This window comes from Anomaloglossus baeobatrachus, chromosome 11, assembly GCF_048569485.1.
Source record: "Anomaloglossus baeobatrachus isolate aAnoBae1 chromosome 11, aAnoBae1.hap1, whole genome shotgun sequence".
In the NCBI taxonomy this organism is placed as follows: Eukaryota; Metazoa; Chordata; class Amphibia; order Anura; family Aromobatidae; genus Anomaloglossus; species Anomaloglossus baeobatrachus.
Window position 1 is genome coordinate 20,087,571 of NC_134363.1, and position 27,826 is coordinate 20,115,396.

The 27,826-nt window shown below is 45.2% G+C and overlaps 1 protein-coding gene across 2 annotated transcripts; it reads right to left on the bottom strand.

Moving 5' to 3' along the window:
• Window positions 1–363: 363 nt before the first annotated feature.
• On the bottom strand, window positions 364–24,630 carry LOC142256069 (B-cell receptor CD22-like). 2 transcript variants are annotated; one of them, XM_075327573.1, is made up of 9 exons: window positions 24,379–24,630; window positions 16,291–16,357; window positions 15,846–16,208; window positions 10,476–10,763; window positions 7,952–8,215; window positions 4,009–4,099; window positions 2,497–2,527; window positions 1,483–1,545; window positions 364–479 (listed from the first exon to the last, which is right to left on the bottom strand). In XM_075327573.1, the coding sequence occupies exons 2-9, from the start codon at window positions 16,331–16,333 to the stop codon at window positions 405–407; spliced, it is 1,218 nt and encodes a 405-aa protein (XP_075183688.1). In that variant the 5' UTR covers window positions 16,334–16,357; window positions 24,379–24,630; the 3' UTR covers window positions 364–404. The 2 variants fall into 2 exon arrangements, with proteins under 2 accessions (XP_075183688.1, XP_075183689.1); XM_075327574.1 differs by lacking the exon at window positions 15,846–16,208 and having other exon boundaries at window positions 24,379–24,625.
• Window positions 24,631–27,826: the final 3,196 nt, after the last annotated feature.

Below are 27,826 nucleotides of genomic sequence, written 5' to 3' on the forward strand. Positions count from 1 at the left end.
CTTTTGGTGGAATATGTGCTTCGAATGCAAGAAAACAGCACTGAAGCCACTGAGCCACCATGTCTATCAGGATATATTTTCCAAACTAAATGTCTCCACTGATGTAATTGGTTTTAGAATGACACATTAGTTACATTCATGATCACATGACTACATTAAGACTTTTTGAGTTTGGTCTCAAAATCACCCATCACTTGACCCATAGTTTTCACTTGACGGCCCCTCTTAGGTCATAGAGGCATCTGTGAAATATGGGTCATCCCTTTATAAGAATATATATTTGTGCTTTATAAGGGGTCACAGAGGATCAAAAGCCGAGGCAGATACATGTTTGATCTTATAAAAAGAAACCATTGGCCTCCATGAATATCGATGATGATTTTATTGCCATTTTCATCATTTTGTTAATGGACATTTTCATATACATCATTTGTTTCTACTTCAGATCCTACAGGAGCGGAGTCTGCAGGGGTTAAAGGCTGTAAGATAAAAATATACAGTCAACGATACAATATAAGTATGAATATATAATAAAAAACATATAAACAAAACAAAAGGATTAAATTACCAGTAAACAATATAATTATCTACACAGAAAATAAGTTCCTATTCATAATATATATACATTATATCCTAGCGTGAAATTATCTACCAGCTGGGCAGTAAAAGCAATCATTATCTAGGCTTGGCTTTGGTGTAATCACTGCCTTCTCATATTCTTTGTCCAATTCTTCCTGAAGACCTAAGACTAATTGCTTAGGAAAACTCATCAGACATCCTTATATAAAGTCTTTGGCTTTGCTCCATCAAACTGTTTTCACCAGTTGTTTGAAATGGCTCAAAATTTCTGTGCAACTTCGAGTTGCTAAAAAATCCAAAAGGCTATCCATTCTCCATCATCATTTTTTTACTTTCCTCACCCTAGCTGTGCCATGGTCATTTACTATATATTAGAGATATTTCTTTGACCTCCGAGCATCCATTATTCCAACTGTTGAGCCAGACCGAACCTTACTGCTACGCAATGTTGGGGCATTCTTCATTGTTACACCAGGTCTGGCCATTTTTTTTTTAAATAAAAATGTGTGGGGCTTAAGATGGAGGGGGTGTGGCCAAGTATAATTCGCAAATTTAGCATTATTTACTCGATGAAGATAGCATTAATTATGGCGGAAATATATTCTAGTCCATGACTGGTGCACATTTCATGCAGTGGTGACGGCACCGGAGCATGTACCAAATTCATTGCAAGGCCTCTTAATAAATTTAGTGCATCTTATGCCAATTCACTATTCATCAATAATGGAATATAAAATGCCAGTCTTGGGGATTTGGGGCCAACGTCTGTAATTTCCATAAAATAAACTGTAAGACAGGACTGAGCCGATCAGTTGTGCAGACACAAATCACCATTTACCAAAGTAGAATGTACTAGATCTAGGCAGAACTACTTGATGTCATTCATTATATCAATCTCGTTACCTTCAATTGTTCATATGTTTCTGTAATCTCTGATCTCCTCAGGTCGGTATATGTGGCTTCAGTCTGCAGGAATAAGAAGCATAAAAAAAAATCTTCAGTTATAGGTGTTTCCTCTACTCAGACAAACCCTTCTCTTTCCCCATTTTTCACCCAATTAAAATAGAAAAAGCTTACACTCACCTCCTGTGCCCGTGCACGTCCAGTGATCGTGTTCCTGGGGCTTGCGTGAGGTTGTTACATCATACAAGCACTGAGCCAAATCATTTTTGGCATCAAATTCGCCACCTTCAGATTATGAGTCATCAACAGGAAGTGAGAACTTTAGCTGCCGCCTACTTCCTGTTGATTACTCATATATTTATAGGTGGAGAGAGGGATGCCGGCAGTGATTGGGCTCAACGCTCACATGATAACCCAACATCGCTCACATGATGACCCAACATCGCTCACATGATGACCCAACATTATGTGAACCCCAGGAGAGTGCGTGCCAATACCACTGGCAAGATACTGGCAAGGGAGAAGAGTATAAGCTTTTATTTAATAGAATAAAACATAGGGACTGAGAAGGGATAGTCCTAGTAGTGGACAACACCTTTAAGAGAAACAGTAACACAACATGAGAACTTTAGAAAACGAAAAGTCTACTGTGTTATATTGAAGAACATATAGTGACCTCCTGTAGCCTCAACTTGTAGTATTCATACAGGAAACCTTTCACCTATCTGAGAAAACCAATCTTATACATTTAATCTGCATCCTCAATGTCTTCTTTGAGAGATCCAACCCCTAATCAAGCATTTTTAATCTCCTTTTGGGTGTTTCTTTGATTCAGAGAGTTTGTCCTTTAATTACCTTGACGTGTTAATCCTGAACATCTTATCTATCACATGTAAGAAACTGGCCCTCCATGTTATACCCAGCATGGAAGACAATATCTAGGGCCACTGTATACCGGTGGATCTCCATTACTTTTTATAGATGAGAAACCTGTGCCTTCTATATGTCACTTACCTCGGTTCTCTCCTGTTTCTTCTGTTTTTTTCTTTGGAAACACAAAATATGAAGAATTTTTAGTGCTGGTGACTAAATGTTAAATGATTAAGTAGATAAAATTAAATATATACATTTTTAATATTTATGTTTCCTACTCGCTTAATTGGGCACAATTTGTTAGGGGTGTACTCAGTTTTACTGCCATCAGTTTAAACATTAATGGATGTGTATTGAGTTATCAAGACAGCACCAAATTCACACTGTTAAACAACTGCGCACTGACACTGTATATTGTATCACAGGGCCAGATCTCCTGTTCTGTCCCATGAAGATAAAATAATATATATATATATATATATATATATATATATATATATATATATATATATATATATATATGTATATACATATATTCAAACCTATTGAAGTACAAAGAAATTGTGAAATTCATATCAAAGGTATTTTGGTTTGAATTGATTTTTTCATCTAAAGTGCCTGGTCCTCCAGAGGAATCAACTGTCATTGTAGTTGGCTTTCGCTCTAAGTCAGAGGCACCTAAGAGATTTTATAAGGGTAGAATGATGTGTAATTAATAGTGATGGGTGGACTCACAAATACTCGGGATTGTCAGGTCCAACAGGGTTTAAAAAAAAAATTGGTTCCGGCTGGACACTGGTCCACATAGGAGTCTATGGGAACCAGAATCCTGTGCATTAAAATGGTGATAGAAGAGATAGGCGGATTGGAGCAAGTTCACAATACTTAGCGAGTATCCCGTACAACAGTAATGCAATTTCCAGGGCTGCTTATTAACTTCATACATTTTCACTGCAAAGGATTTTTTGGGTGTTTGTGTTTATTTCTTTTCACTTACAGACTAGTAATGGTGGTGTCTCGTAGACCCTCCTCATTACAAATCTAGGGCTTAGTGGGAGCTGTGAGCTGTCATTAACCCCTTATTACCTCAATTGCCACCACACCAGAGCAATCAGGATGAGCCGGGTAAAGTTTCAGGATTATCGCATCTGATGGATTCGACAATCCTGGGCAGCTGCAGGCTGCTATTGTTAGGCTGGCAGTGGCCCAATAAGCATGGGTCTCCCCAGCGTGAGATTACCAGCCCCAAGCTATCAGCTTTATAATGGCTGGGTATCAAAATTGGAGGGACAGACCTTTGTTTTCTTAAACATATTTATTTAAATCATTTTTTTAAAAAAAGCCTCATGAAGAACCTCTTATCTTGATACACAGTGAAGATAAACACACAGCTGGGGGCTGCAGCCTGTAGTCCTATGCTTTATCTGTGTTTTGTTTCATAATACAAAGGAACACTAGACCATTTTCTTTATTTATTTTACACCAATAGAGATGCACACACAGCTCCTCTGATTGAAATCAGTTAGATATACTGCCACACAGATTGGGGGCACATCTGACTGCAGCCAATCAGAGATGCCAGGACCACCCATCACAAGGAATGAGTTCAAAATTTGCAGCATTAAATAAATATTGATCAATAATATACTTTACCTCCAACAAGCGTACACGAGCAGGACAAGCAGTAGAAGGCAAATTGTCACAATGGTTGTTGGAATGATAATGTGTCCATAACTGCTGGAAACTGCATATATAGACGATTAAACAATTGATTAAAATTTCAACTTTGACAGGAAATAATTCAATCAATATTAATGATTATAAACATGGGATTTTATGTGCAGTAAATACTATGCATTTTGTAAAAAAAATATGCAATTTCCACTGTTTGTCGAATAAATCCAAAACCGATTTTTTAATTCCCAAATAAAGAAATATTCGCAAAGTGTTTCCTGTAAGAGATGATGAGTAGAACTGATGTTGTTTTACCAACTATATGGACATAAGTTTAATTTACAGATTAGATAATTTGACCTTTCCTAGTATACAGAAGACCTAGATTGAACAGACCCCTAACAAGATTAGAAGATGGAAGAAAGGAAAATACATAAAACAGAGGGGATGATTGGAGGACTAGCAGCATATGGACAGGTACAGCAAGGGCCAAAGGGGGGCGTAAACCTCTTCCTGGCAAATTAAATTTGTATAAATACATTTGATACATATTGAATTTTCTTTCAGAGTTGAGCGAATCTCCCCAAACCTAATTTTGAGAGATTGCCTCACCTTCATTAGCTGTGGTTTATCAGTTGAAGTGGCGGCTAAAAGGCACAATAAAGTAGGTCCAGTCAGCCAGTATTATCAGGACCAGCAAGCCATCTAGAGCTCATGGAGGCCTTACTGTCAGGACCAGCCAACTGTCTAGGGTTCATGGTGGCCTCATTTCAGGCTCAGTCAAAAATCTAGAGTTCATGGTGGCCTCATTGTCAGGACAAACAAACCATCTTAAGTTCATGGTGGTCTCACTATCAGGAACAGCCAACCATCTAGAATTCATGGTGGCCTCATTGTCAGGTCCAGGAAAAAATCTAGAGTTCATGGTGGCCTCATTATCAGAACCAGCAAACATCTAGAGTTCATGGTGGCATCATTGTCAGGACAAGCCAACCATCTTGAGTTTATGGTGGTCGCACTGTCACTGTCACAACCAGACAACCATCTAGAATTCATGGTGGCCTCATTGTCAGGTCCAGGAAAACATCTAGAGTTCATTGTGTCCTCATTATCAGGACCAGCTAACCATCTAGAGCTCATGGTGGTCTCATTGTCAGGACAAGCTAACCATCTAGAGTTCATGGTGGTCTCTTTGTCAGGATCAGCCAACCATATAGACGTCATGGTGGTCTCATTGTCAGGACCAGCCAACCATCTAGAGCTCATGGTGGTCTCATTGTCAGGACCAGCTAACCATCTAGAGTTCATGGTGGTCTCTTTGTCAGGATCAGCCAACCATATAGACGTCATGGTGGTCTCATTGTCAGGACCAGCTAACCATATAGAGTTCATGGTGGTCTCATTGTCAGGACCAGCCAACCATAGAGAGTTCATGGTGGCTTCATGACTGTATCCCTACAGAGAATGTTTGAATAAAAAATCCTGTTTCTTTTGTTCTCTTGGGAGAAAGGAAACTTCTGATAACACTTGTTTTCTCCAAAAACCCAATGAAAACACCTGAAAACTCAGCTGAGCAGAATGTTAAATCTTATCGCTAAGGTTAGACAGAAAACACCTCGATCAACTTTGTGCAGGAATTGATCTCAAGTCATTTCTGATTCCAGATAACATTTTGTGACTCTTGGCATTATCAGCTGCACTCCTACAATGAGTATTTGGTGAGTTTTCGATGTTGTAGAACTTCTGTAAAATGTATTCACCTATGATATAAATTGCATTTTTTCTTTGCGGGTTTTTTTTACATGCGCTTTTATCTCTTTTTCATTCTGCAGATTTTTAATCTTTTATTGTATGTAACTCTTTAAATAAATCTGCTTTGTGTTTGACACTTCTTGGTATTTGGCTTTGACAAAACTGTATTGTTGGAGTCATGCCTGGATTATTTTTGGTGCCTGGAAAAGCGCTAAAAATGCAAATGTGTTTTTACCTATGGATTTTCTGCATCTACTGTAATTCCTTGGGGAAAATCTGCATATAAATGTCAGTGTATCCACAAATTTTGCACATTCGAGACACAAAACTCAGATCAGTTCACACTGTATTGTCCCTCTCACAGGGGAGTGAGGAACTAAACACTGAGAGATGCAGAAAATGGGTTATACACTAGGTGGCACCAGGGATACTAGAGACTGAGGAAAATCAGGCAGGCCGAGGTCAGAACTGAGAAGACATGCAGAAACTAAGGGATCAGACAGAACTGAGGGCGTGAAGCAAGCTGGGGTTTAGGTAACCAGGAGAGTATGTACAGACACAAGGCACAGGCAAAAGAGTAAAAAGGCAAAAGCCGAAGTCGGGAGCAAGACGGGAATGGAAAAGTCAGGGGCTGCAGGCAGAGACAAGTCAGAGGTCAGTCTGGGGTTGAGTACAAAGATCAATCGCTGTAACCAGTGGCCGGGCGCTTACCACAACTTAATCAGAGAATACAACTGGCGCTGCTCCGGGCACGAACACTCCCAGATAAAGCAGAGCAATTTCCTGAAAGCAGCGCGTGTAAGTAAGCCCCTCTCACTGCTGGCAAACGACCCATCATAGGAAAAAGAATAACATGACGTCTGCACGCAAGAGGACACAACAGAAGGTCCCAGCGTGACGCCCTGGCCTATCAGGTCGTCACAGGGTATTGTGCAATCTGCCCTTCAGCATGATATCCGATCCTCCTTGGTTACGGATCCCTGTTCTTTGGTGTTACTGAGATCAAAGCCAGTCAAAATCCTGGGAACACTTCACACCACACCCACCAGACACACCATTGGGGGGCCTGAAGGGAATCGGTCCACCCACTTGGGTGGTTGGTAAAGGGAAGTGAGAAGTGTCAAAAGTAGAGAGTTGTAAGGTGACTCTTGAGAGCAGAGGTCACAGGTGGGAGCTGGGCTCCTGAGTCCTAGGTGGGAGACGTTGGTCTGGGCCTGGTAGGATCTGGAACCCCGGTGGCTGGGGATCGTGTCAAGGGGCATGGATCTGCCGAGGAGGGCAGCCAGCAGCCTTGAGCCATCTCTGGGCAGGGACCAGGGCACGACAGGGTACGTGGACCCTAGGCCAGGAAGTAGCTTCAAGCGTCCTGGTGATTTACCCAATGGGGGTTAAGCCTTCAAGATTCATCCCTCACCCACTCCAAAATTGGGGTACTAGCGCACCGATGGGATAGGACTTTCCCACATACAGTCCAGAAAATCCCGAGTATGAACCCTGAGAGCAAGCTCACTCTGTTAGCCATACGGGTGAGCAGGACCTGACTAGTTCTATGCTATAGGGTCCAAACAGAGAAAAAGGTGCCAAGGAAAAGGCCACGGGCTAACAAGTAACACCAAGGACATGGCTCAAAGCGTGCTCCCTCCTCGCTGCAGAGGTACTCAGAATTAGTTTACAAACTGTCTGTGTCATTATTCCGGAACTGAGTGAGTACGCAGAACACCCTTACCTCCCGAATGGCACCCCTTCACTACTACCATCACCGGGCCCCGGGGCACAAACCCCCTACCCATGGAGGGGTTAAACATCTTGCCGCCATACCACCGCCACCGGGCTCCATAACAGCAGCGGTGGTACCTTACTCCTTATTATGCACCGTGGGTGGCGTCACAAACTTTCAAAATCCCTTGTACATACTCCCCCACTCCTTTTAATTCGAGTGTCCGCGCGAACCCCCGGGTCCGGAGACCCCTCGAGCCACCGCGGTTCCGGATCCGAGTGGCTCGGCCGCTGCTACGGGGGCGGTACACCAGCACAGTAGCCGCAATGCAAGTCAGGGCCGTGACACGCGCTGAGTTAAAAAGAAGCACAGTTGGCGCGAAATTCCTATAAATCCCATCCACTTTACTGGAACTGTAAGATGCTGCGCTATTTCTCTAGCTTGTATACATACGTAGCACAGGAATCTCCATCAGGGCTGATTCTCCTCTTCCCACATCATTTATTGCAGCGCAGGAATATGGCTCCACGTCTCTGGTCACATTCCTCACTGTGATCTCTCGTCCTGTTTCTGGTAATTTGGCTTTGTCCTTCCCTTTGTACCATTCATACTTATTCACTTTACTCTTGGAGGAGCTGTTACATTGTAAAGTCACGTCACTTCCTTCCATCACTTCACCTATTGCGAGGACAGCGACAGTCACATTTTTTGGTGCACCTGATAAAGAAAATGTAATATATAAAATACCAGTGATTGTTGCAGAAAATGACTTATTCATCTAGTTCTTATAAATTTCTATTGGTCACATCCATTCATTTTCTGTTTCCACGCATGCAGCTTTTCTAATGTTTCGTAATTAAATAATATAAAATAGGCTTTAAATACAGTTTTATTTTTTTAAAGCCCTAGATTATTTTCTTTACTAAGTTCAAACAAAAGTTAATGGTGCCACAAAAAATTGCACAAGTATCTTGCAGCCCTCTTCAAAAGGAGAAGGATTCCCAATAATCCTTTCCCTATCTCTAAGGACAAGAAGGCTACAGCAAGAGGGAGGGATCGGTGGTGTGCCCTCATCAAAGCTTAACGAGAGGAGTTGTGTTTGTGTAGCTAAAAGCACAGTCTAGAATGTCTATCCTCATGAAGAAGAAGATGGAAGATGTAGGTGGAAGTGGAACCTCTTAGAAACACATCCTCCCTTTCAGGTCTGGTGATTCTGTACCTTAGTGGGTCCGTCATGCTTCTTCATGTGCTCTGGCTCAACGAGGGGTCACCCATCACCCTTTGCTGGCCATGAGGGGTGGGGTGTTACCGCCGGGGGCAGAGCTTGCATGAGTGCCTATTCTGACCAAGCATGTCATACCCTGGGGTTACTGGGACGTGGGATGCTGCTGCTTCCAGCATTGGTGTTACTTGGGACCCTGTGATGCCAGATTCCCTTGTGTGACCTGTTGCTAGTGGATAGGGGATGCTGCATCCTCTGACACAGTCAGATGGTGGGTGGTTCCCTCCATTCCACCCTCTTCCTCTCCTTCCGATGTTCTATGGACAGAGGGTGTGGAATAGGCGTTGCCTCAGAGAGTCACATGAGTTCTAGGAGGAAGATTTAAACCTGCCATCTACCTTCCTTAGTTCCTGATAAATTTAGTTGTATAAGTGGTTTGGTTGGGTTTGCTTGTGCTGGTTCTCTGAGGTTTTCCTCGTGCGTCTCCTGCTGTAGGGTTCAGCTTTCCTTTCTGTACAACTGGGTCCAGCTTCCTTTTTGTTTCTGCTGTAGTATCAGCCTAAGGTTTGCTCCCTTTTTCCATTTAGTTATTTTCTCGGTATGATTGTCCCACCTGCCACTGTGTGACCGGTCACCAGCCGCCGCACTGTTTACTGCCTGGGAATAGCTCTGTTAAAGTCCCCCTTCGCCAGGATGGGCAGGCAGGTGAAGGATATCCCAGGCCATTAAGGGTGTGCAGCAGTGCGATGGCTAGCGCCTTGTGCGATCAATACATTGCTAGCGTGCAGCGTGTCTGGTCCTATGATCCCGCATTACACTCCCTTCCTCCACTCCGATCTCATCACAATCAGAAGGTAGACCACAAAGGAAAGGGACACCAAACCAAAACAAAATTTTGTGATGGACATTTGTGCAAAAAGTGACACATGATGAAAATGAAGTAATATGTATTATGAGAGTGTAAAAATGACAGAACCATCCATCAGAAACTGTCTGAAATTTGCCATCTTAGCCAAAAGGCCAAAGTGCATGAGTGCCATGGAAAATGGTGTCTTATACCAAATTTATGAACCAGAGGGACATTACTCCTGAGGAGGCAATTCTTCACCTCAAGCTTTCCAATGTAGGCCAGCTTCAGTTGGCTTCAATCTTAGAGGGGGTCAAAGTCACCTAAGAAGATACTATATAAAACACCTAGCATTCAACCAAAACGTTCCACCCAATGAGCATTAACGTATCGATCTACTCTACTATTAATAACCCATGACTTATCAAGCCATTGATACTTGATCTTAGCCAAAAGGTTTTGTATGGATTTATGATATATTTAAAATTGCACTATAATCACAAGATACAGAGCAAGGGTATGAAGTAGTGCTGGAGGATCCTTGGGTCGGTCATGGTTCTACCACATCAACGATAACCTAATGTAATAAGCTCTAGTAGATGGATAAGATAAAAAGCTGACCGTGGAACCATCACACTCTATACTGTGGACAAGTCATGTATAAGGGCAGCTTTCTCTCATCATAGGATGAAGAGAATGACCTGATAAAATTGGATTTTGTACAATCTGATTGTTTTGACATGTTATCACATGACACAACCAGATATTATGGGATGGCTGCTGATTTATTGAATATTTTTCTAAGATCATTCATTGAGATGTTTAAGTATAGAGATAAATAGAGGGACATAGTAAAAGCAGACAATAAAGGTTATCGCATATTGTACCCAGTCATATATAGTACGTACTGGTGATGTTTAGCATTCCTAATTTTAGAAAACTTCGTCCATTAGGATATGTAGCTGTGCACAGGATATTGGTCCCATCATCCAGATATGAAGGAATATACGTAAGATTTGATTCTTCTCTCCAGGATCTTTTAGAAATCTCCACAGACTGATGATGAACTTGACCCGGTTTGTTCCATTGTAGAGATGGAGGACTGGAGCGGCACGTGTGCTTTACCGTACATCGTATAGTGGTGGCTTCTCCTTCAGTCAGGTGGATAGGCACAAGAAGCTGAATGTCCATCGAATCTGTAGAAGAACAAACTAAAGTCAGACACCATTCATCATTGTTATTTCTCCATTAGGAATCATGCACCAACAGTGATTGTTATTAGTGTAAGACTCTACAAAGAAGTATGAGTAGTAATGAGCGAACCTGAACTGGAAAGTTTGTGGTTCGTACTGATCATGTTTCCAGTGCTTTAACACAGATTTCCCATGGAGCTTGAATGCTGTTCGAATTCTAATAAAGTTTATTGAAATGCTGCGGTGCAGCCAATCAACAAGCTTTTCAACTGTGGGTACTTCCGCAGCCATGCTGAGTAGTAGCATGGCTGTGATTAACTGGCCGCATGCAATAATCGGGTCTATATATCACCTGGTGAAGAGATGTTGTCTTCTGGAAGTCGACTAAAGCAAAGTCCCCTCCTTACATATTGTACACTTACATTCTTTAGTGCTTTCCAAGGGGCACTAAAGGGTGTTTTTAGCCTTGTTTAACTAACAAATAATTAAAAAAAACGAAGTGGGATCCTTTTAATGTTTGATAACTAACCAAGATAAAGCAGAAAGCTGCAGGCTGGTATTATCAGGCTTGGGAGGGCCATGTTATAAGGCCTTTCCCAGCTTAATTATAGCAGCCCACGGCTGCCCCAGAAGTGGCACATCCATTAGATCCCCCCAATTTTGACTTTTTCTGATTGCCCTGGTGCAGTGGTAATCAGGGTAATATTTTGGGGGTTGATCTCAGCTGTGAATTGACAGCTGGCATCAAGTCCAGGAGATAGTAATGGAGAGGCATCTATCAAGCACCCCTATTACTAACCCAGGAAGTATAAAGTTAAAAAAAACACAAACTGGAAAAATTAGTTTATTTGAATAAAAACTTCCTTCATGCAGTCTCGCATTGGCATCACCCGACACAGCCGCACACTCTCCGGACAGGGGCGGCTTAGCTGCATGGAAATACATGCAGCCAACCTGCTCCTGTCAGGAGATTGTGTGCTGTGCCAGGTGATACCAATGCGACACTCGAACAGTGACAGTCACAGTTCACTCGAGTCCATGGCAGCCATGGACTCGGGTGAACCATGACATCACCGCGAACACGGCCGAAAAAACAGCTGATGACTGCAGAGTGTCAGCAGTCCAGCAGTGCAGTGAATAACGCCAGAAGTTAATGATCAGACCCAGAAGCAGAAGGGAGACAGAGTCTGCAGGACATGTCGCAGGATCTGTAAGCATAATCATAATCTATATATATAATTGCCTTATTCTGTCTGTCTGTCTTGGTCCAAAATGATGTCATTATAGTGACAACCGTCGCATTGGCCGCTCGGCTCGGCCTGGGCCCGCCCCCTGCATGGATTGGCCACTTGCACCGCCCACCGCATGCATTGGCGGCTTGGCTAAGCCCCGCCCCCGCATGGATTGGCCGCTTGGCCCGGCCCTCTGCACGCATTGGCCGCTCGGCCAGGCCCCACCCCCCGCACGCATTTCCCAAACGCAGAAGGGAGACAGAGTCTGCAGGACGTGTCGCAGGATCTGTAAGCATAATCATAATCTATATATATAATTGCCTTATTCTGTCTGTCTGTCTTGGTCCAAAATGATGTCATTATAGTGACAACCGTCGCATTGGCCGCTCGGCTCGGCCTGGGCCCGCCCCCTGCATGGATTGGCCACTTGCACCGCCCACCGCATGCATTGGCCGCTTGGCCAAGCCCCGCCCCTGCATGGATTGGCCGCTTGGCCCGGCCCTCTGCACGCATTGGCCGCTCGGCCAGGCCCTGCCCCTCTCATGCATTGGACACTCGGCCTGGCCGCGCCCCCCCGCACGCATTTCCTGAACGCACATGGAGCCACGACTCCCAGGTGACTGATGCACTCCCGGGAGCCCACACCGGCAATCCAGCCGAGACATACCCTTGCATTGCTGGGATCGTGTCGGAGCCGGCGTACGCTGGTAACCATGGTACACATCGGGTAACCATGGAAACCAATTTTCTTAATTACCAGATTGTGTACCTTGGTTACCAGCTCCCTGCCCATTCAGATCATTGGTCTCCTGCTCTCAAACACGCCGATGCGTGCTGCACAGCAGGAGACCAGCAAATAAAAAATGAACCAGCACTGTCGCTTTGAATAGTTACCTGATGTGTACCATGCTTACTAGCTTACCCCGTCTCCCTGCACACGCGTGCCATAGCCAGCATACGCCGGTAACCATGGTACACATCAAGTAACTATGGAAACCTCTTTGCATAGTTACCCGGGCCCCGCCCCCACACACTATGCCAACTCCGCCACGCCCCCCGCACACTGGCCATGCTTGGCCATGCCCCCCTCACACGATGCCCGCTCGGCCATGCCCCCCACACACTATGCCCGCTCGGCCACGCCCCCTGCACACTATGCCCGCTTGGCCACCCCCCCTCGCACATTATGCCCACTCAGCCACGCCCCTAACACTATGCCCACTCGGCCACGCCCCCACACATTATGCCCACTCGACAACGCCCCCCACACACTGTGCCTTCTTGACCACGCCCCCTCACATTATGCCCGCTCGGCCACGCCCCCCGCACTGTGCCCGCTCAGCCACGCCCCTCTCACATTTTGATTGCTCGGCCACACCCCCTCACACATTGGGCACCTATACAACTACCCCCCAGGACTACTCCTCCTATTAGACACCTCCCCCCAAGGACTACTCCACCTATTAGACACCTCCCCCAGGACTACTCCACCTATTAGACACCTTCCCTCAAGGACTACTCCACCTATTAGACACCTCCCCCCAAGGACTACTCCACCTATTAGACACCTCCCCCAAGGACTACTCCACCTATTTGACACCTCCCCCAGGACTACTCCACCTATTAGACACCTCCCCCCAAGGACTACGCCATCTATTAGACACCTCCCCCCAAGGACTACTCCATCTATTACACACCTCCCCCCAAGGACTACTCCACCTATTAGACACCTACACCCCAGGACTACTCCACCAATTACACACCTCCCCCCAGGACTACTCCTCCTATTAGACTCCTCCTCCCCAGGACTGCTTCTATTATTAGACTCCTCCCCCTCCAGGACTACTCCTAATATACTCCTCCCTCAGGACTACTCCTCCTATTAGACTCCTCTCCCCCCAGGACTACTCCTCCTATTATCCTCCTCTCCCCCCAGAACTACTCCTCCTATTATCCTGCTCTCCCCCGAGAACTACTCCTCCTATTATACTCCTCTCCCCCAGGACTACTCTTCTTATTATCCTCCTCTCTACTCCTCCTATTATACTCCTCTTCCCCCAGGACTACTCCTCCTATTATCCTCCTCCCCCCCAGGACTACTCTTCTTATTATCCTCCTCTCTCCCCAGGACTACTCCTCCTATTATACTCTTCTTCCCCCAGGGCTACTCCTCCTATTATCCTCCTCCCCCCAGGACTACTCTTCTTATTATCCTCCTCTCCCCCCAGGACTACTCCTCCTATTATACTCCTCTCTCCCCAGGACTACTCCTCCTATTATCCTCCTCTCTCCCCAGGACTACTCCTCCTATTATCCTCCTCTCTCCCAAGTACTACTCCTCCTATTATACTCCTCTCCCCACAGGACTACTCCTCCTATTATCCTCCTCTCTCCCCAGGACTACTCCTCCTATTATACTCCTCTCCCCCCAGGACTACTCCTCCTATTATACTCCTCTTCTCCCAGGACTCCTCCTCCTATTATCCTCCTCTCCACCAGGACTCCTCCTCCTATTATCCTCCTCTCCACCAGGACTACTCCTCCTATTATACTCCTCTTCCTCCAGGACTACTCCTCCTATTATACTCCTCTTCCCCCAGGACTACTCCTCCTATTATCCTCCTCTCTCCCCAGGACTACTCCTCCAACACACACACTGCACAAAACATACCTCCCCCAAAACACACACACACCCACACAAACCGTGCAACACACACAGCACCACACACACACACACACAACACTGCAGATACACAGCGCTCCAAAAAAAATGCAACACACACAGCGCAACACACAAAGAACACCGCTCTCACCCCTCCCTACACCCAGAGAACACCCAGAACATTTACAGCCCCTACACAAACACTTGCCAACTACACACAACAACATCTTTATATTTAACAAAAATCATACATTAACTACACAATAAATTCTAGAATACCCGATGCGTTAGAATCCGGCCACCTTCTAGTATTTTTCAATAATGTGCTTGTTTTACAGCCCCTGGACCCAAATTGGACCCGCAGTGTAACACCAGCTTCCCAGGAAAGCTCGTGTTCGGGATCGTGTGCATGAAAACTATGTGTTCGGTATGGACCCTGACCTTTAGAGTTCGGGTTCATCCATCATTAGCCGTTGCACAAGGTGGTGGCGCGGTTTGATTGCAACCAATTAGAGATGGCGGGGCTGCCGGTGGGTGGGAAAAAGCAGAGAATATGTAAGAGGGTAATGAGCGGCCCTGGAAGTAATGATACCGCCTCGTGGGGGACTCGGTAAGTACAGCGCACCTGCTTTAATCCCGACCTTGCTTTTCTACCACCATTTTAAAGTGCATGATTTGTGTCCCCATAGATTTATATGGGGATCTGCATCCGGGCAGACATTCAGAATAACTTGCTTTGTTTTTTTTAAATCCAGTTGGACGCGCTGATTCTGGATATCTGTGGGTTCGACCATCACTATTAACCAAAATGTTGCCACATGGGCTAATAAAGTCCACATTTTTTTCTATTTTTCTATTTTGGAGGGCTGACTTTTTTTTTTCAACTATTTTTTTGCCTTAGATAAAACCTCTTTGGAGGCTTTGCACCCAATATAACACATTTCTCTGGGCTCTTCCAGTTTTTTACTTTTATCTTTTCTCTATGTGTCCTCTATGTCCAGCCAATATACATTTATGACATATTTCCTCCCATCCATCCCATGCATGAATATATAACACAACACACACTGGAAAACTCATCATATACATTGTTTTTTTAGGAATAATTGTATTATTAATTAATATAATGATACAAGATAAGTAAGAAGATTTCCACTGGTTCCTGGAATATTGATTATTTTCTATATTTACCTGTGACAGAGAGAAGAACATATGTATTCTGTTTATAATATACATTTATTGTTCTGTCTTCTGCGATCCCTGGAAAATAATAGCCCCCATCTTCTCTCCGCACAGGGACTATCCGCAGGGTACAGCTGTTATTTCCCGGTACCAGTGAGGTCCGATCTCTGTATTCCCCTATTACTGTAGATGGATCCTTGGTGTTTAGGATCTCTGGATCAGGACCATTAATGGCCCAGTACCAGACAGTGCTGGACGCTCCTGATCTCCCGTCAGGGTGATATGTACAAGGAATCTCCACACAGGAACCAAGAAGAGCATACATTACAGGAGGGATCGTCCATTGCTGACCTAGAGAACCCAGATAGAAGCCTGGAGACAATGAGCAGAACATGAGGCCGGGGTCACAGAATCCCATTATATCAGAATATTCTGTAATTGTGACAATATTTACCCTGACAGATGAGGAGAAGATAAATCTGCTTCATAGGGTCCATTCTGGATTAGGATTATCTGGAAATCTGATCATAGACACCGAGAAGATGGAAAACACAATAATGTGTTACTGTCATTAGAACGTTCTATTTGTATGTATTTACCGGAACATTCCGTTACACAAATGCTCTGCTCTTTGTATGTATTTACCTGTTATACATATATTCTGCTCTATGAGGGAATTATTATACAACTAGAAGGTGGCCCGATTCTACGCATCGGGTATTCTAGAATTTACGTATTGTGTAGTTCATGTATGATTTTTGTTATATATATATATATATATATATATATATATATATATATATATATATATATATATATAGCTGTTGTTGTGTGTAGTTACCAAGTGTTTGTGTAGGGGCTGTACATGTTCTGGGTGTTGTCTGGGTGTGATGGGGGGTGAGAGCGGTGTTGTTTGTGTGTTGCGTTGTTTGTGGAGCGCTGTGTGTCTGTAGCGTTGTGTGTGTGTTGCGCGGTTTGTGTGTGTGTGGTGTGTTTTGGGGGGAGGTATGTTTTGTGCAATGTGTGTGTTGTGCGGTATGTGCGTATATTTGTGTGTGCAGCGTTGTCTGTGTGTGGGTGTCTGTGTAGGGCAGTTGTTTGTGGTTCCCAGTGTGTGTGTGTGGTGTCTTGTGCAGTGCGCGCGCGTGTGTGTGTTGGGGGGAGGTGTGCACTTCCCATCGTGCTCCACCCGCCATGCAGCGCACTCCCCATCGTGCTCCATCCCCTATGCTGCGCACCCCCATCGTGCTCCATCTCCCATCCTGCGCACTCCCAAACGTGCTCCATCCGCCATGCAGCGCACTCCCCATCGTGCTCCATCCCCCATGCTGCGCACTCCCAAACGTGCTCCATCCGCCATGCTGCGCACTCCCTTTCGTGCTCCATCCCCCATGCTGCGCACTCCCAAACGTGCTCCATCCCCCATGCTGCGCACTCCCAAACGTGCTCCATCCGCCATGCTGCGCACTCCCCATCGTGCTCCATCTCCCATGCTGCGCACTCCCAAACGTGCTCCATCCGCCATGCTGCGCACTCCCAAACGTGCTCCATCCGCCATGCTGCGCACTCCCAAACGTGCTCCATCCGCCATACTCCGCACTCCACATCGTGCTCCATCCCCCATGCAGCGCACTCCCCATCGTGCTCCATCCCCTATGCTGCGCACCCCCCATCGTGCTCCATCTCCCATGCTGCGCACTCCCAAACGTGCTCCATCCGCCATGCTGCGCCAGCATCAGCCTCTCTACCCGCAGCATCAGACTCTCTGCCCGCAGCATCAGACTCTCTCCCCGCAGCATCAGCCTCTCTGTCCCCAGCATCAGCCTCTCTGTCCCCAGCATCAGCCTCTCTGTCCCCAGCATCAGCCTCTCTGTCCCCAGCATCAGCCTCTCTGTCCCAAGCATCAGCCTCTCTGTCCCCAGCATCAGCCTCTCTGTCCCCAGCATTAGCCTCTCTCCCCGCAGCATCAGCCTCTCTGTCCCCAGCATCAGCCTCTCTGTCCCCAGCATCAGCCTCTCTGTCCTCAGCATCAGCCTCTCTGTCCCCAGCATCAGCCTATCTGTCCCCAGCATCAGCCTCTCTGTCCCCAGCATCAGCCTCTGTCCCCAGCATCAGCCTCTCTGTCCCCAGCATCAGCCTCTCTGTCCCCAGCATCAGCCTCTCTCATCCCAGCATCAGCCTCTCTGTCCCCAGCATCAGCCTCTCCATCCCAGCCTTCTCCAGGATCAGCCTCTCTCATCCCAGCATCAGCCTCTCTGTCCCCAGCATCAGCCTCTCTGTCCCCAGCATCAGCCTCTCTGTCCCCAGCATCAGCCTCTCTGTCCCCAGCATCAGCCTCTCTGTCCCCAGCATCAGCCTATCTGTCCCCAGCATCAGCCTATCTGTCCCCAGCATCAGCCTCTCTCATCCCAGCATCAGCCTCTCTCATCCCAGCATCAGCCTCTCTCATCCCAGCATCAGCCTCTCTGTCCCCAGCATCAGCCTCCCCCTCCCAGCCTTTCCCAGGATCAGCCTCTCTACTCCCAGCCTCCTCCAGCACGCCATGCTCCTCTGCCGACACTCACAGATCCGATCGCATACACTCACACACACCGACACACACCCGATCGCATACACTCACACACACCCGATCGCATACACTCACACACACCCGATCGCATACACTCACACACACCCGATCGCATACACTCATGCACACACACATTGACGATATTGCACATACGCGCTCATACTCACAACATCCGGAGGTACCACATGCTTCTGGCCATGTGATCCTCCGACAGGTCCTGGAAGGTCACAACAGCACAGTATCGAGGCCGAGAAGCAAGCGATATTGCCGGATGCTGTGAGTGTGTGGATGCGATGTGTGTGTGAGGTGTGTGTGAGGTGTTTGGGAGAGTGAGTGTGATCTGATGTGTGTGTATGTGTGTGTATGTGCTGTTATGTGTGTGCGTGTGGATCTTCCGCCGCTGCAGGACCTTGATGCACTGGTAAGTATGCTACCATGGTTACCAGCGCATCTCGTCCCCCGCTCGCACGGGAGCCCACACCAGCATACGGCGGCAAGGCCAGCAATGCGAGGGTAAGTGTCGGCTGTGTTGGCGGCGTACGCTGATGTGGGCTCCCGTTGGGGGGGGGGGAGTACAGTACTCACCTGGGAGTCATGGCTCCGTGACCGTGTCAGTTAGGGGAATGCGGGGGGGCGGGGCCAGAGCTAGCGTGCATTGCGTGAGGGGGGCGGGGCGTGGCGTGGCCGAGTTGCCAATGCCTGCAGGGTGCCGGGGCGAGAGGCCAATCTGTGGGGGGGCGGAGCCTGGGCGAGCGGCTGGCCAATCCGTGTGGGGGCGCAGCCTGGGCGAGCGGCCAATCCGTATGGGGGGCGGGGCCATGGCGAGCCCAGCGGCCAATCAGCTTTGTGTCACCGTAAGGACACAATGTCACCGTAAGGACACAATTTTGGAGCATGACAGACAGACAGACAGACAGACAGAATAAGGCAATTATATATATATAGATACTGTGGGCTGATGATGATACTTCCCAGCACTGACCCAATATATAGAACTTTACTGCATATCCTTCATAAAGACTAATTAGTCTGTGATGTGACCCCGTAAATCCGGATAAATGAACAAATATAAGTGAAAGCTCAAACTTGAAAAAATTGTTATGATTGTGATTATGATTATTTATCTTATTTCTTTATTTTTAACCCCTTCCTGACATGTGGCATAATATTATATCACATTATTGGGTCTCGAGAAGACACAGTCATTTTATATAGCTAACATTCACTATATAACGCTGGACGCGTCCTGAGTGCAGGGTCATCGTGATGGCGGTGCTGTGTGGTGTCTCAGCGCAGGACCCCTGTGCAGCAGGAGGTGGAGCAGCTGCTGAAGGCAGTAAAGCAGTATAGAGGCCGGCCAACATCACTGCACCAACCACGCTGCTGCTCGTTGTTATCTACCAATACACAATCATATATACATATGCGGCCAGAGAAAAAAAAACCAAATAAATGTATTGTTCATATAAAACTGCAGTAAACGTGTTAGAACCCTAGTAGAAAAGATGAAAATAAAAAAGATGGACGTGCACGGTGTGCTATAGCTGATTTGGAATATAATGTGGTAAAGTGGTGCAGGTGGAAAATATTATTTCTATAGGGATTAGTCAATGTGAACGATCAAATGTGAATGAACACTCTGAAAAAAATGATATGTGGCACCCCTGAGGCTCCAGTCGCCACAAGGTATTGCAGCTCATTTAAGCTGCAGTATTCACCTCTGGTAAGAAGGGGGTTAATCACTGCTGTTCCACATTCACACCTTACATAAAGCTTAGGAGCCTTCTCACTGGGGAGCTGGACTAGGGTAGGCAGGGGGTTGGTCAATACGAAGCTTGGACTATCCCGGTCACTAGGACAGCGTTCTGAGGGGGGGATTCTACTTGGGGTAGAAATAGGAGCAAACTCACAAATACCTTATACAATTGACCTGGGACACCAGTTCTGGGACAAGACACTACTTTCTTCTCTTCTCTTCATGGGGCCTGCGGCTTGGAGCAGAGCGCTCATCCAGGTTCCTCCCGGCTGGAAGGGCAACTCTAAAAAAGGACTTTCTTCTTTCAAACACCTGTGACTGCTTCTAACTTATCCGAGGTCGACGGGGCCCATCACAACCGGTGACCGGTACTACCCGGGCGATTGGCACAAAGAGTGAGTAAAGACACTTGCAACCGCAGCAACCGTCTCGGACTCTCATTACCGGCACCGCCGCCCCACGCCTCAGTGCCAAAGGCCATCACCATTACTACTCCCCTCATCATCTTCCCCGGGGCCCGCTCCATCGGTGGGGAGCTATTCCATCTTCGGCTGCTATTACCATCTGCCCCGGAGGACAGCGATTGCAGCGGCGGCTAATCCCTGGCCATATACCACAGGTGGCGTCACAACAATCATCCTATTACAACCCCATCATCCTCTCTCCTTATTTGTGTACACCTCAGGGCATGAAGCCGGGCAGGCCACCACGACATCCCAGACCATCACCCTGGCCTGGTGACGAGTAACTCAGCTATGATACCCCATGCATAAACCCCCCTGCCCCCTGGGTGCGACATATATATATATATATATATATATATATATATATATAATGAAGACATACATATGTTGGTGACAATTGTTAAAGGAATAATGAAAAAGGGACATAAAAATGTGTTCTAAGGGTGAAAAAAAATTTCATGGTGTAAAAGTGATAAAAAAGGATAAAAAAAGGACAGATTATCAACTATATGAGAGTTGATGTACTGTTAGTTTAACAGTAAAAAAACAGTTGAAAAATATCAATTAGAAGCTGGAATATGGAGATAAAAAAAGTTTAAATTAGCTGAAGAATTGTTGGAGTTTTATGGTCCCCTGAAAAAGTGTGGGTACCTGTATCACCAGGGTTACCCACATGTTTAAAGAATATGTGTCGATTGGAGTGAAGATCAATAAAAGTGTATCACGGTCTGATAGAGTGCTAAGGAGGCCACAATGTTGCATTAATTTAGTAAAATTTTAAATGCTTTCTAAAAGCCACAATGCGTTTCGATATACACAATATCTTCGTCAGGTGGATATATCCACCTGACGAAGATATTGTGTATATCGAAATGCGCTGTGGCTTTGGGAAAGCAATTAAAATTTTACTAAATTAGTACAACATTGTGGCCTCTTAAGCGCTCTATCAATGCTGGCCAATAAGGTTTTGGGATCTACGGAAAGACCATCAAGTTTTAGTAATAGATCTGAGGTATCCCTCACGTGTGATGGTAACGCTGACACAAATGGAGGAAGGATCTCATCCAGGTAGAGCCCACTGTTCTGGCTGATGTTGTTAACACCAGACACAATGGGTCTACCTTTTAGTGGATTGAGACCCTTATGCACCTTTGGCAGGCTGTAAAAAGTCGCCACCACTGGATTGTCTGGCATCAAAAAATCAAACTCAGTTTTGGTGATTACACCTTCTGCAAGGCCATTATTTAGAATATCTCTTAATTCATCAAGATAATGTATGATGGGGTTAGATCTCAGAATTTCATACGTATTTTTATCCTTAAGGATTTGTAGGCACATCTCCTTATATTGTTCCGCATTTAGGATCACCGTATTACCTCCTTTGTCTGAGGGTTTTATTACGATTTTGTGATCTTTTTCTAAATTTTGTAGGGCTTGCAATTCCATTTTGTCGCAATTGAAACGGGTAAATGGTTTTGTCTGGGCTAAATGCTTCATGTCCCTTGAGACTAGCTCAAGAAAAACATCGATAGCTGATGTTTCCATAGAAATTGGGGGCATCTTTTTGCTTTTAGCACGTACTTTACTAAATGGGCCTTTCCCAAGGGTATTGGGGTCAGGTTCATCCAAACTCGCAAGTAACTCTACCCCTGATAATAACTCAACTGGGATACCCAATTCATTACATTTACGTTTCTCCTGTGCTGCAAAATGCTTATGCCACCTCAATTTACGCACAAATAAATTTAGATCCTTAATAGATCCAAAGAGATCAAAATTGGAGCTAGGCACGAAGGACAGGCCTTTTTCAAGAATGGACAATTCTTTAGAGGTAAGTACTCGGGAAGACAAGTTGATAATTTGAGTCCCCTGTTTCAATTGCGACCCATCGTTGTGTTGCCTCTGTTTCTCAGGTAGTACCCGTGATCTAAAAAAGAGGGGGAGGGGTTAGTTTGCTGATACTGTCGTGTATTGGGCCTATTGCCTCCGTAATAACGCCCTCTACCCCGTCCTTGCCCTCTAGTGTTGCGGTTTCCTCCTTCAGTGTCAGATTGCTCTGTGTCTGTAGAGGAGGGTTCAATCTCCGTTTCCGGGATGTGTCTGCCTAGTTGGGAATAGACTTTGTTATTTTTAAAGTCTTGTAAGTCACGTATGAATTGTTTATGTTTCCTCTCCTTCAATTTGTATTGGAATCTATCGATGGTATCACGTAATTTGGTTTCTTTGGTTACTAAGTCAGGTTCATTAGAGAATTTCTTTGTTATTTCGATTTGTTCTTTCAATTTATCATTAAGAGAGGCTAGTGTCTGTTTCTCTTGATCTAACAACAGCTGCATAAATTTTAGGGAGCATGCTGTTGCTTCATTTTCCCATTTGGTGATGAATTCAGAGTTTCTATGTCTAGGGCCTGGAGTGAGCGTGATCCTGAGTCCCCTAGGGACTATGCCGGCCTTCAAATAATTCTCAAGACTCTGTGTTTCCCACCAAGAGGTGGTCTGATCCTGGTAGGTCTGAGTTAATTCTTTGAAGGCCGTATTAAATAACGGTGTATATTTCCTCTGGCTAAATGCTTGTTCCGAAAATACCTCCTTAGCTTCCTTCAACCATAACTCGGTATTTATACCTGTTGATAAAAAACCGGCCATACCTTCCAAAACTTAACAAATACCAGCAGTATAGAAACAGGTGATGAAAAGCCGTTCCCAAATTACCTCTCAAGATTAAGATAAATATCAGCAATGAGAAAGGGGATAATACATAACTTTTATTAGAATTATTTAAAAAAATTGCGTAGTGCTGCAATTTATAAAATATTTTTTGTGCAAAAAAATGAAACAATACTCATGTCCAAGAGGACCAACAAAGATAGCGTTGGAGCCCCCCCGGTGGTGTCCGTCAATGATAGACCATAATCACCAGATGGACATTGAGGGGCTTTGACGCCAAATCAGTGTCCAAGATTCATAGACACTGTAAAGTGATGACTGCTATGAGCCGGATAAATGGGGCATCAACCTATAATCCCATCTATTAGTCAGGTTAGGGTCATAGGAGGATATATTCCAGTGGGAACCAAGCCCCCCAATAGGACTCACCAGTGTAATATACAGTGTGGGGTTACTAAATCCCCCAAAAAGCAAGCTTTTCATACATGTAAACACCAAAAATTACCAACCCTGACCTAACAAAAATCCATCCAAGATCACAGTGGTGTTTCTTGGATTTAATTCAGAGTGTAGTCACGGCAGTAAACATATAGGTATAATTATTGCCTCTTGCTTATAATAACCGGCTCATTTATACATCATACAATTATAAATAGAAAATGGAATGGTCTCACCCAGTTGTAGGTGCAGGTCAGTAGTTAGAAGGGGGTCATCAGGATAGATAAATCGGGTTGCTGTCCATGGCCGGGTAGGAGCTCTCTCCCTGGCAGGAACTAGCTGAACCCTCAAACCCCATTAGCTCCAGCCCTTACAAGGACCATCCCAAACTGACCCTGATTAAATTGGCCCTAAAGATTCATCACCATGGAACCTCCCGACGCGTTTCCTCCGCCAGGATTCATCAGGGGAGATACTGTAGGTGAAGGGCTCAAGATGCAGGTATAGAGACCCCAAGATACAAGTGGTCAGACTCTAGGGTAGGCTGCCACTGCAAGTGTCCACTATTAAGTAGACCATTAATTGTTGCTCCAATCAGACAATCAAAAAAACCCACCAATTATACATCAAAACGAGTGTTTAAACTCACCTGCCTGTTGTAACAGGTAACTATAGGTAGCAAAACATCACACAGCGTGGGGCAGTGCTGGGCGCAGCCATCTTGTCCCGCCCACCTGGGCATGCATCAATCCCAGAATGCTACACACCACACTGACTGACATGCGTAGTGCAGGACAGTGCTGAATCACAGCACCGCCCTGCCCCCAAACCCACGTCATCAATCCCACAATGCCATGCTACATGGAGTGGACTGGAGCCGATTTAGACAAAAAGCACAGCATACAGCGTCTAGTATAGGATCGTGCTGGGTGTGGGCATCTAGTCCCGCCCAGCTGGGAGCGTCATCAAACCCGGAATGCTCCAGGCGATGGTGGCTGTGACGTGCACAGTGTGGGGCAGTGCTGAACACACTGTCCCACCTCCGAGAGCACGTCATCAAGCATCTTAGTGTATGAGGGGAACTGGTGCTGATTAAACAAACAGATACAGCCAGACATGCTGCTGTGTGATCGATCGGCACAGATTTTAACCCCTGAGATGCTTAGTCTTAGCATATGAGGGGAACTGGTGCCGATTAAACAAACAGAAGCAGGCAAACATGCTGCTGTGCAATCAGCACAGATTTTAACCCCCAAGATGCTGTAGCATAAGTCATGCCTAAATATAATCAAATTGATATTAAACATAACCAAAATTAGACAGACGTTGTAACGGTTAATTGGATGTGCCAGATAGTCCCAAGGCTTAACTAGGATATAAGTATCAATAGAACAGATAAATGTGATAATTTTGGCGGTATAGATTATATAGAATACGTTCCATTAGATTAATTTACACCATAACTAGAGGGAATAACCCTTTGTTTGATCACATTATGTATTTAAAAACAAATGAAGTGAGCTCACTGAAGGCTCATCAGTTAGCCCACATGAGGTTTCTTGGCCAGTAAAGACCATAACAGGTTCTTTCGAGTACCATTAACACAGATCTGTGCATTGTAAATGATAGGTTGAAGGGAGAAAGAGAAAGAGAAAAATGTTCAGAGCCAAGAAAGTCAGAGAAAGCAGCTATAACTGAGCTGTTCATTTAGGCCTTTTGGTGCTATTGTGTCTAGGATAAAGATCCACTTGGATTCTTTCTGTAGAATTTTCTGATCCCAAGGGCCGCCTCTGAGTGGTTTTCTCACTATATCAATGCCCTGGAAACTCATGGCCTTTGTGTCCCCGCCGTGAAAGGCGTTGATATGTCTGGCGATTGGGGTGTCCCTTTTGTGTAGGACATCTCCCAAATGATCGCCAATTCTGCGACGTAATTCACGCTTTGTTTTGCCGATGTACTCTTTGCTACAAGCACAAGTCATTTTGTAAATTACGCCTTCAGTCTTACAGTTTATGAATTCTCTAATGTCATACTCTTTCCCTGTGACATGGCTGGCAAAGGTCTTGCTTTTAGTGATGAAAGGGCAAGCAATGCAATTGCCACATTTAAAGCAACCTCTGATGTTAGACTTCAGCCAGGTTTCATTAGTAGGTGCCTGAAAGTGGCTATGGACTAGACGATCCCTTAAGGAGCGCCCCCTCCTGTATGTTATACTCGGTTGTTCACAGAGGCCTCCTTTAAGATCACTGTCCATATGCAACACACCCCAGTATTTTTGCAAAATCTCCCTTACTTGTTGGGCTCCATTATCAAAGGTGGTAATGAATCTGAAAGGCTCGTTTTCATTGATGTTAAGACTCTTAATTGGGTTTAGAAGTTGTATTCTGTTCTTGTTTATTGCTTCTCCGTATGCCTTTTTCAAGATTCCACCTGGGTAACCTCTGTCCAGGAATCGTTGTCTCAGGTCCCTTGCTTGTCTGCTGAATGTTTCCCCATCGGAACAGTTTCTGCGAGCCCGCAGGTATTGTCCTTTTGGTATCCCTCGCTTCAAAGCTACTGGGTGGCTACTTTCCCAGCGTAAGAGGGAATTGGAGGCTGTCGGTTTACGGTACATATCCGTACAGATATCCCCTGTTACGCTTTTTTTAATTAAGACGTCTAGAAATGCAATTTCTGTCTCCTTAATTTCAGACGTAAAAGCCAAACCCAGGTTATTAATATTCAGCAGACTGACAAAGGACCGAAACTCCTCTTGTGTTCCTGACCATAGGATGAATATGTCATCCACATAACGGAGCCATAATTCCACCTTAGACAGATAGTTCCCATTGGCCTTCGATGTATCAAATACTACTGTTTCTTCCCACCAACCCAGGTAGATGTTTGCGTACGTGGGGGCACAAGGGCACCCCATTGCCACGCCCCTGAGTTGGTGGAAAAATTTGTGGTCAAATAGGAAGAAATTGCGAGTAAGACAATAATTCAAGAGTTGTCTGATAAACTGGTTATGCTGCTGGAACTGCAGCCCTTTTGTGCCTAGGAAGCTGTCTACTGCCTCCATCCCTCTTGCATGAGGGATGGAGGAGTACAGAGCCTCCACATCAATGCTGGCCAATAAGGTTTTGGGATCTACGGAAAGACCATCAAGTTTTAGTAATAGATCTGAGGTATCCCTCACGTGTGATGGTAACGCTGACACAAATGGAGCAAGGATCTCATCCAGGTAGAGCCCACTGTTCTGGCTGATGTTGTTAACACCAGACACAATGGGTCTACCTTTTAGTGGATTGAGACCCTTATGCACCTTTGGCAGGCTGTAAAAAGTCGCCACCACTGGATTGTCTGGCATCAAAAAATCAAACTCAGTTTTGGGGATTACACCTTCTGCAAGGCCATTATTTAGAATATCTCTTAATTCATCAAGATAATGTATGGTGGGGCTAGATCTCAGAATTTCATACGTATTTTTATCCTTAAGGATTTGTAGGCACATCTCCTTATATTGTTCAGCGGACATCGCGGTCATTTTCAGAGCACATAAACTGAGGATAAAGTGCTGAAAAAAGAAGATCATGGCTGATAAAGTGTCTTTTATAATGATGTACAAATATTAAGTAAGTATGTAAGTATAAATCAATACTTACATGTCGAATCCTTGCTTGAAAAAAGACAGAGCTCTATCGTCGTCGGCTTGACTATGAGAGAGGGAGTGAATTGGTTATTTCCTAAAATATACAACTTCCTCTATTGTAGATGATTTCACAAATGTTATTTTATACATAATTTGATAAGATTTCATAGATAAGATGACGCATCAAGGAAGAGCACTGAATTTTGTTGCCTCTTTTAAACCTTGGTGTGAAGAAATAAAAATGGCGTTGTCTGAGAATGGAGATTGTTCTACACTAATTTGTCATTGCCCCCAATGTCCAATCAATGGGGGTTTTCTATCTATAATCTGACAGATAACAATTTGCTAGGAAACCAAGAATAAAAATTGAACAATCATAGTTACATAGTTACATAGTTACTTAGGTTGAAAAAAGACCTAGGTCCATCTAGTTCAACCTTCTTCCATCAGTTCTACATTTGGTCAC